The following is an 11,073-nucleotide window of genomic DNA, read 5'->3' as shown; positions in this document are numbered from 1 at the left end:
CAAACGTCCGGACAAAATTTTTTTTCTAATGGAAACCCTATTGTCTCCCTCATCCTTTTTAATAAAATTAAATTAAGTAAAAATAAATTAAAACCACAAAACCTATCTCCCTATTCCTGCTCTCCCGAAACCCTCTCCTGCATCTAGTTTCGCACAAACTTCCCATCTCGGCCCCAAAACCCTAACCCTAGCTTATGTCACTCCCCCTCCTTGTTTTTCCCGCTAACCATCGCCTTCGTGAACGAACCTACACGATACAATCGCCATTAGAGCTAGCTGGGAAGGCAACGACGAGGTCACGGCTTACAAAGACCCCCGAAGCTCCCATCTTTCTCATCCTTCCGCTCCTCTCCTACTAGAAACCATTCAGGAAGGTAAGCCTCTTTCTGTTTGCGCCATTCTTCCTCTTCGCCCGTCACAGATTTACTAAATCCGCCTATTCACACAATTTTCGTAGGCCTTTTTTAGCCGTTTGGCAGGATTTTGCTTAAACCCTAAAGCATAAATCCTTCTTGAAACCGGCTACCAAACAAGCACAACCCCCTTATTGTGCAAACGCATTAGAACGAATTTATTCATTTTGCTTGTTGCGCTTAAGAGAAAAAAGGATTATATGTTTGTGTAACTAGAATGACCCTAACAAGGAGTAGATATTATTAATCGAATCCAAGTTTTGTTCTTGCCAGATGGGATAAAAAAGGCTAGAAATTTTGGGTCATAATATATAGCAATTACGCAAATTGTCAGTGCTAAAATGATATTTTGAAGAATGTCTCATCTTCTTTCTGATCAATGATAATTGTCAGCACTTGAACTTCTAAAGTCTTCATTTTGTAATAGAACATATAATTTGCATACCACTTAGAAATTATTTTATTAGCATAATGATATTTTGCCCTTATTGCTATCCATACTATTAAGAAATTAAGATTTTTTTTCTCTATATGCAACATCATGTAGTTATAATAAGCTTTGTAATGGAGTGCATTATATTTGTGCTTTGTATAGATTTAACGATTCATTCTAGCAGGATTTTATATTTTTGTGTCATGGCCAAATTGAACTGGTACTATCATTTATTTCAAGTTTATGTTACATTATTGTCTTCCCATTTTCCCACACTGTCATACAAACACGGATCTATTTGTTTAGGAGAATAAATAACCTCAGGATCCCATTTCATGCTCTAGTGTTTCTTAATTGCAGTGTTGTTCAAAGGCTTATTGAAATTTTTCATTCATCTTGTGCTTTTACTTATAGTCTAAATTTCAGGTTCTAATACTCATTTTGCTGATTTAATTGTAGAATTTTATCTGCATTTGATGATTTTTCCCATTTCTGTTGATTCTGTATTCACGTGTTCATTTGTGCATGTAGTTGCTTGTACACTACTCATGATGTATAATGTTCCAAGGTTGTGTGCTATGTGATAATTTTTTTACAGCTATTGGTATTCATTAAGTGTAAACTAAACTTGTTGGATCTTTTTAAACTGCAATCTAACTTTTCCCTTATTTATTTTTAACTAGTTCTCTTAATAATTCCGTTTAAACTATTCCTGATGTACATTTTGTAGTGACATGTACATCAGGAATGCAAAAATTTATTTTCTTGTAATAAAATAATTTTGTAATAAAATGTAAATTTTGTAGTAACATGTGATTTATTTACTTGTAATAAAATAATTGTTTTGTTTGTAAAAATGCAAAAATATGCTTCATTTTTCAGGATTATCTCAATAAACTTCACCTCAGTACTTAAAGAAACAGCTGAAATCATAGTTATGATTACTGAAGAATTTTTGCAACTTAATACCACAATGTTATGGATGACCTTTTTAAAAGAAGTTTTTAAACTTTTTTTTTCAAGCTGTTCATATAATTTTTAGTATTTATTACTTTTTTATCTTGGTCAAATTTGTTCTAATAATAGCAACAACTTTATGCCTCATGACATCACTAATTAAGCATTTTTAAAAATTTAATTTTAGGAGATTGAAACTGGTACGATGAGCCTGATTTCTCAGAACGCGGCGCCTAAATTTCGTGAAAGCAAAGATGCTGCTGATGCTGAAGACTCTTTATTAAAGAGAAGTAAGAAGAGAGGGAGGGCAGATGATAAACATGGTAGAACTTCTGGAATGGAGCAAGAAGAGAAAGAAATCAAGGAACTCGAGAGCTTCTTATTTGGAAGCCTTAACTCCTCAATCCAGTTTGGCAAGGAGATTGGCAGCGGCAATGATGAAGGTCCCTTAAATTTTTTTCTGGATAAATCCTCCGGCGATGATATGGTGGTTTATAAAGAAGATATTAACCAATATGACAAAGAAGAAAGAAAGCCGGCATGGGTTGATGAAGAGGATGAAGTAATGGAGGTTGACATAGTTTCTGTGAGAAGGCTGAGGAAGCTGAGAAAGGAGGCTGGTGAGAAATTGATTTCGGGTGCAGAATATGTTTCTAGATTGCGCGCTCAACACGAGAAGCTGAACCCACGAACGGATTGGGCTGAGTTTAATCGGAAGCGCAATGAGATTTTAGCATCAGATGATGATTCTAATGATGAGAGTGGCATCACAACTGGAGATGCCGAAGGAGATGGTGTTCTACGTAGCAATTACGAGCTTGTTGAGAAGAGTTCTGTTAAGTTACTCCCTGGATTGTTAGAGTACTCGAGGCTGATGAATGCGAATTCTGAGGAACCATCGAACGGTCCTATAAACTCGGTTCAGTTCCATCGAAATGGGAAGCTCTTATTTACTGCAGGTTTGGACAGGAGGCTGAGGTTTTTCCAAATTGATGGGAAACGCAACACATTGGTTCAAAGCATATTTCTTGAAGACTGCCCAATTCGAAATGCTTCATTCCTTCCCAACGGTTCTCAGGTTATTTTAGCTGGCAGACGAAAGTTCTTCTATGTTTTCGATCTGGTGAAAGCTGTGGTTGATAAGATTGGTCCTCTGACCGGAAGAGATGAGAAAAGTTTGGAACTTTTCGAAGTTTCGCCTGATTCGAGCACCATTGCGTTTGCCGGGAACGAAGGATACATACTTTTGATCTCGTCGAAAACAAAGGAGTTGATCGGGACGTTGAAGATGAACGGAACCGTTCGATCCTTGGCATTCGTGGAAGACGGACGGCAACTTATCAGTGGTGGCGGCGACGGCGATATTTACCATTGGGATCTGAGGTCACGAAGGTGCATTCATAAGGGGGTCGACGAGGGTTGCATAACCACAACTTCGTTGTCCGCTTCGCCGGATGGCCGCTTATTTGCAGCTGGTTCAAGCAGCGGAATAGTGAACATATATAAAGGAGATGATTTTATTGGTGGGAAGAAGAAGCCGTTGAAGAGTATCGAAAATATGACTACAACGGTTAATTTTTTGAAATTTAATCATGATGCTCAGATATTGGCAATATGTTCCAATATGAAGAAGGATAGTTTGAAACTGGTTCATATTCCTTCTTTTACAGTGTTTTCGAATTGGCCTCCTAGAACTGGGTTGCAGTATCCTCGATGTATGGATTTTAGCCCTGGTGGAGGCTTTATGGCTGTGGGAAATGCAGCGGGAAAGGTTCTGTTGTATAAATTGAATCATTATCGAAATGCTTGATCGGTATGAGTTGAACCACTGAGTTGTGCTCGGCGGCTTTCTCGTCCTTTTTGTAGAACTGAATCCGAGTTTCATATTGCGACTACCAGTCCGCAAACTGGTTCTATGCTGCATTGGTTGGTTCTTCAGCTCTTCAACAACTCTTATGCTTTGTTGTGCCAGGTTAGATCTGCAAATTTTATTTAGTTTTGAAATTTTCCGAGTCTTTTCTATTTTATATTTTGTGAGAAGATGTTATGAAATTTTGTTGGATGGTTATTATTTTTATTTTTTCTGAAGACTTTTTAATTAAAATTCCGAAATTTTCACACATTTTGATTGTGTTACTGAGAAGAAATATATTGATTTTTGTGGACAGATACTCATCAAAATTTGATGAGAGTGAGTTTTAAACTTCTGGATGATTTACATGCATATCTTTCAATATATATGTATTTACATATCTAATGTTTATTCTTTACTTTTTATATATATATGCCACCTTCATTTGTATGAAAAGGTGTATTGCCAATCTTTAAAAGTTCAAATTGTGTTATTTTGGATGTTATTTGAATGATTTGGTTGGTATAAGTGTAAGAAAATAAAGTTTAAGAGTTAGATATGTCTATACATAAGAATTGGGTGGTATGCATGCATGAATCCATAGGGTTTTGTATCGTTCGTGGGGCTCACAAAATTTGGGAGAGACCTTGTCTGAGAATGATGTTGTCGTGTTGATGAATCCATAGGGTCTTGTATCGTTCGTGTCGTGGGGCTCACAAAATTCGGGAGAGACCTTGTCTGAGAATGATGTTGTCGTGTTGAAGAAGGGGAAATGGTGTGGAAATCTCCTCCCTCCAATTCTTGATCCATCCATTCTCTAGAAAAAGATAGGGTTCGAGGGACGATGGGAGGCGATTGGAGGAGATGGGATGCGAAGCGAAGCGGGAGAAAAAAAGGAGCAATAAAGATTAGACTATACAATACGAGGCATGTCCACAGTCCTATCAAAAAGATGGGAACATGTGTATCAGGCAGCCTAATCCTATCAAAAATGAAAAAATATTACGTCAGTACTACGCACTTAGAAATACCGTGCGTAGTCAATAAAATCACGCCACGCGCGATAGGAGAAAAAAACGACGTTTGGCTAGTCCCGAGAAATAGTTGTAGAAAGATTGGCAAGTAGCCTTGGCCGATCACTTCGGCAGCTGGTACCGACACACAACCGACACATGTATTTTCATATCTAATACCTAAATTTTATTTTTTTTATATTTATACCGCTCGAAATTTTCACATCACTTAATAGATGTTATTTTAGTTTTTAAAAGGTGAAATATATTTTTTCATGCATCAGTGAAGTGGTACGTATGTAAAATATTGGTTGTTAGATATGTAAATACATAATAGCATGTTTGCTTGAGAGTAAGCTTATTAATGGTTTTCAACTCTATTTTATCATTAGTGGAATTTTAAGTATTTTGAATATTAAAAGAAATTTAAATTTTGAATCACATTTTCTTGTAATGAAAGACTTTAAATTTAGACTAAAATCACTAGAATGCTTGTTGTTATATATATATATATATATATATATATATATATAGTTAGGTATGTCTCATACACCTTAAATGGGTGAGGTGCGTAGTACTGATGTAATATTTTTTCATCAAAAAGATGGGAACATGTGTATCAGGCAGCCTATAAATAGACATGGACATGTGTTCTTAACTTTGACGTTTGGCTAGTCCCAAGAAATAGTTGTAGAAAGATTGGCAAGTAACCTTGGCCGATCACTTCTGCAGCTGGTACCGTCACACAACTGACACATGTATTTTCATATCTAATACCTAAATTTTATTCGAATCCCGTCTGACACAGTTAGCATTAAGGAGGTCATACTTGAATTGTTAGACACATTAGAGATGGTTGAAGGCTCGTATAATAGTCCTGTATATATATATTCACAATTAATTATGAATCGATATGTGCATTAATACATGATAGTATATTTTTCTAATTAAATTTTGGGGTAAAGTGTTAACAAAATTTCGAGCTATTTGCATATGATCGTTTTAATTTAAGAGTTTATAGAAGTATCCAAAGTGTACAATTATTTTAAAATTGAGTTCTATTAGTTCTTTATGAAGATTATTTGAACCATATTTTAATAATTCAAGGATTATTTTGACATTTTTGTAAAACATGGGACTAAAATGACACAATGGAAATAGTTGGGGATTATTTTGACATTTTATTCTAAAATTTTGAGCAATGTTGTAAGATAGTCTCAATTATTTACATATTTTCGTTTTAGTCCAAAAGTTTATAGAAATCCTAAAATAATTCCAAATTTTTTAAAATAATTTCTTATTTTTTTTTAAAATCAACTCAAATAAATTCAAGTTAATTTTGGTACAGCTAAAGGATGAATTTTCTTTTTAATTTAAGTTTAATTAGCGAAATATAAAAGTATATTATAATATTTGATGGGGATAATGAAAATTAGAAAAAATTACAAGCATGCCACTGGCATTCACATATATAAAATGTATCCTTCAATTTTTTGCAAATACACCTCCTTATTTATGCATAAAAATATATATTTTATATTTTAAAAGTTATAATAATGATATTAAAACGTAAAAAATAAACTTTAGAAGTTAGATATGTAAATACATAATATTTGGGCGGTATGCATGCAATTTGTGATTTTTTTTTAATTTTATTTTAAGTTAATTGGTTTTTTTTGTAATGAGTCAATATACTTATTTTAATATTAATCAGAGTCCTATAAAAAGAATTATATTGATTAAATAAAAAACAAATCATAGTGATTATAAGGTGGTTTATTTAAATTTTAGCTGTTAGTTGAGACATCAATCAATAATGCTTGTCATATTCAACGAAATGTCAACTAATTACTCAAATCAATGATGAAAATAAAATAAAGTTAATAATTAAAATATTTTATAAATTTCACGAATGGAAAAAAAAAAAAAAAAAAAAGCAAAATGAGTATTATTTACGAAAAATACACGAACATAAGCCTTCACTTCCATGGGTGCGATCGATACAATGTTGGCCACGATAAGATCTGGACCTTCTCGGACCAACAAGAGCGTGGACATATGTGTGTGTGTGTGCGCGAATGACCTAGCTTATTGGTGCGGCCTCTGACATAAGTCCCTCGGGTCGGGTGTTCGAATCCCGTGGCGCGAGCTCTTCGAATCAGATACATGCACGCCTGGGTTTTCAACCAATTGGGGAAATCAATAGTTGGTCCATTGGACCAATTATCGATTTCTCTTTAATATATACATATCATGTTAATTTAATTATTTATTAAATGTATTAAAAATTCATAAACGATGAAGATTACACTAATATTCATAGTGACTGACAACCTAAATTTATCATTTCTAATTATCGTTTTATCATTTATGAATTAAATAAAATATATTAGAAAGAGGGGGTATTTTCATAAATATCATCCATCTCCTATGTATTTGCATCTCTAACATCTAAACTTTACTTATTATATTTATATTACCCAAATCATTCATTTCACATAGCTTGTCATGTATTGGTAAGAATGGGCACGTACGTAAAAAAATAAAGTTGTGGTGCTATATATATATATATATATATATAAATGCATGGGAATTGAGTATTGTGTAAATGTGTAAATCATCCTTAATTATAAAATACGAGTAAAGTGCCAAAATAGTCTCTGACTATTTACATCGGGTCATTTTAGTCTGAGAGTTTATAGAAGTGTCAAAATAGTCTACAGACTCTTCAAATTATGATTTAAATAATCTTCAAAAAAATAATATTAAAAGAGAATGATAATATTTTGATATTTTATGAAATAAAAATGATTTGGACCCTCCAACTTTTTGAATGCTGACAGGCTAAAAGAAGAAATTCTATTTAATATAAACCAACTTTCCTCTACAAATTAAACAAATTTAAAACATGGAAAGAAAGAAATTAAGGAATAGAAAGCTTTATAAATAGTTGCATCAAATATCCATTATTCACGTGTTTGATGTAATTATTTAAACAAATTTATAGCTTATGCCTAACATTTAATATTTAAATAATTGGAAGCGAAATTAAATATTTAAGGTAGATATTAGCCTTATAAAAATATGGTGTTGGTTGACGACGATGGACGGGTGTTGATGACGGCTGGCGGTAGTTGACGATGTTTGGGATGGTGTTGAACTTCAGCTCCTTCTCAGAGCTTCAAGTTCTCTCTGAAGCCTCAAGTCCCCCTCTCATGTGAGGGGTGGGGCTCTATTTATAGTGTTCTACGTGCAATAAATGTAGGAATATGAACCGTTTTGATCGGACGGTTCAGAAAGCTTCCCTCGATCATACAGTGTGTAATGGACATTTGAGTGCTTTAATGATGTCAAAATTGAGTGATCTTGAACTCGTTGGATTCGTCTTGTCGAGCCGCTTGATTCGAATATAAATTTGTCATATTCGACAATCGTTTGACCATCTAAATTTATCCGAAAATCTCTTAATTGTGGTTCAATGACTTGATCTGGGCTTGATTTGACTCGAATTGGACTAATTTTTATATCATTAGGTCAGTCTCATCGAGCCGGTCAGTTCGACTATAAGTTTGCTAAAAATGGAACTATGGATGAATTTTTATCAAGATTTGAATGTTTACTGCTTAAAATATTATCTCGAGATTCGTGTCGGATGATGAAAATTTGTTGGTGACTAGTCAAGAACCACACCCTTCTCAAGAGTAGAGGAGAGAACTTTAGGCCTGATGACATCTTGAAATTTTGAGAATGAGCTGAAGTCCAGCATCCCTCCCACCACCGTCGACCACCGCGGACCGCCCCTTGTCACCCACTGTAGATCACGATTGATCACTGCATATTTCTTGTGACAATTTCTTCCACGCATCAATGTTGCAACTCGATAGATTTTGTAATCCTTTTTCGTCTGTGGGATAAGAGGTTATACTTGTAATCTTCAGTTTATAGCTTATTTCTTCAACTGAGTCAGTCTCCTAAGTTTCTTCCATTTTCAGTTTTTCCATATTAAACTTATGACTTCTTTACCCGTTATTTTCTTTCATCTGAGTGTGTGTTGCATTCTCGTACAACGTTAAGACTATAATCCATCATTCTACCGCCGTGAATTTTTTAGCACACATCTAGTAGCTGTTAATGAATTGGTTGAATTTAATCGATTGATAGATTTATATACTATAGATTCCTTTTTAAACTTATGATCTCGATAATCCATAAACCCATACAGTCTCGAAGAGATCTTGTGAAAGAGATGGATGGAAACTGAGGAACTTTTAGATGTAAATAAGAAAATTTAGGTACTAGATATGTAAATATATAAGAAATGTGAGGTATGTTTGAAAATTTCCCAATAATTTAATAATGGTAAAATATTAATTAAACAGTATGGCAGTTTAATTATACTGTGATTTATGTCCATTTCTCATGAGAAAACAATATTGCATCAACCCCCATAACATAATAGTTAATAGAAAAAAACAAAAAACAAAAACAAAAAAATATTACAAAATCAAATGGAAAAAAAAAGAGATATTTTATTTTCTTAAGCCTAATTAGTACAATGTTGTGTCCAAGTTGATGTGAATTTTTGAAAAATAATAATATTTTGGCCAAAGACAAGTCAAAATAATTATTTAAAAAAAATCATTTGATAATATAATTTCTAAGTCTGCTGTCTTTCAGTTATATTTGGCTCATTTGATTGTTTGGAATTAAATGATCTATTATTTGGTATTTATTTAACTAATATGGTTCTTCAACTACTTTATATCGACCTAAACATTACGGGTTTGTCTGTTGGGTAAACTGTATTTTGGCGGTATTGTTAAAAGCTGCTGCTGAAATCTGTGTTTTCTCAGCACTCCTGACTAAGTGTGGTGATAGTTTTCTAGCTGTGGTCCGACTTAAAAAAAAAAAATAGTAATAGTCATCGCTACTTTTTGAGCATCGGATTATTATTCAGCAGTATCATAATTGTTTTTTAATAAGTTGTTGTTGCCCCAAATAGGCCCTAATCCTGTGTGCCAGCTTCTCAACATTCTTATCACAGGAGGAGATCGCTCAATCATATAACTATCATCTGTGCTTGAACCGTATTTGACTATAATTTAAGGGATTAATAACTTTGTAAAGACAAATTATATGAATCATTTACATTAATTAACCAGTTTATCTCAATCAAATCATTGGTATTGATTTATATCACATATTAAACTGAGAGATTAATATTTTTACTCGGAACTTAAATAGTGGATCTTTCTCATTGGTGTCAATTCGGCTTAATGGGTGGTTAGGTTTTACTCTAATCCAAATTTGACTTAATCTGAACCAACATGACCTAAACCCAACCTATTTATTTGTTGGTGTTCATTTTTGATGCGACATACATGGGACATTCTCGTTGAGTGCACAGGTCTACACGATTATAGTTGTGCCCCGAGTTGATCATGGTCAAGCCGACATTGCTTTCGGTATCCTTTAGATTGACGTTCGTTCCTGTGACATAAGGTTGTATCATGCTAATATGGGCATTCTTGTGGCACATACTATAGACTAGAGTACCTCGCACCATGTTCAAATCTTAAGCTCAAGGCCCGAATAGATGGATTTCAAGATTGGAACTGCTCTGCTCGACAAAATGTAGACGGTTCAACCTCTCAAACTCTTTTGAGTCGCATTTACGGTCCCTACGGAGGCGCAATGATCATTATCTGCTCACATTCCATCCTTTGGACATTACACACGAGGCCTGAAACCCCCTCCTAATTTAGGTGTGGCCATGCCTATTTAGTGGTGTGGCCACGCCTACTCCAAAACCATCCCAAACAACCCATACCCATATGGGTTGTGGTCGGCGTGACCACGCCTAAATCTTAGCAGGCGCCCAGTTTTGTCGACCAACATGACCAAGCCAGCGAGTGGCATGACCATGCTGCCCAAACAAAGAACCCGACGTAATTACGTTGGACCTTGAGTGTGGTCATGTAGAGCCTCTCTCTGCTACACTTTGAATAGTGGTGTGACCACGCCTGAGTGCGACGTGGCCACAACGTATGATCCCAGATCATGAAAATAGATCTCCGATCACCGAATTCCAGTCGGCAAGGTGGCCGGGAATTATCAAATAATGTACTCATTATATAAGGTCTTTATAAGATTGTCATGTCAGATCATTTATTGACAGTTTTATCCATTTGAAATCGGATTTTACAAATTTTGATATATTTTATATTTTCATTGTGTATATTTCAAATAGGATGTTCTCCATCTATATGGTACTTCTGCCTTAAAAATTTTGTCTTCTATCATTCCAGTAGGTGCAACCATATATGAATAGTTGTTGAAGAATTATTCCTTACTTAAACAAAACAAACTCTACACGTCCAAGTTATATATATATATATATATATA

General features: G+C 34.3%; 1 protein-coding gene across 3 annotated transcripts in view; it reads left to right on the top strand.

The window, feature by feature from the left end:
• LOC110019284 (U3 small nucleolar RNA-associated protein 18 homolog) overlaps positions 1-3,697 on the top strand; it is a 9,232-nt gene extending 5,535 nt beyond the window's left edge. For all 3 annotated transcript variants that reach the window (XM_020716902.1, XM_020716901.1, XM_020716900.1), the window contains one exon: positions 1,991-3,697. In XM_020716902.1, coding sequence (XP_020572561.1) covers positions 2,009-3,613 — 1,605 coding nt within the window. In that variant the 5' untranslated portion in view covers positions 1,991-2,008 and the 3' untranslated portion in view covers positions 3,614-3,697. The remainder of the gene's footprint in view (positions 1-1,990) is intronic.
• The last annotated feature ends 7,376 nt before the right edge of the window (positions 3,698-11,073 follow it).

The sequence above is a fragment of the Phalaenopsis equestris genome, unplaced genomic scaffold (genome assembly GCF_001263595.1).
Source record: "Phalaenopsis equestris unplaced genomic scaffold, ASM126359v1 Scaffold000054, whole genome shotgun sequence".
Taxonomy (NCBI): domain Eukaryota; kingdom Viridiplantae; phylum Streptophyta; class Magnoliopsida; order Asparagales; family Orchidaceae; genus Phalaenopsis; species Phalaenopsis equestris.
The sequence above is the reverse complement of the archived record's forward strand: the minus strand, read 5'-3'. Positions and strand labels throughout refer to the sequence as shown.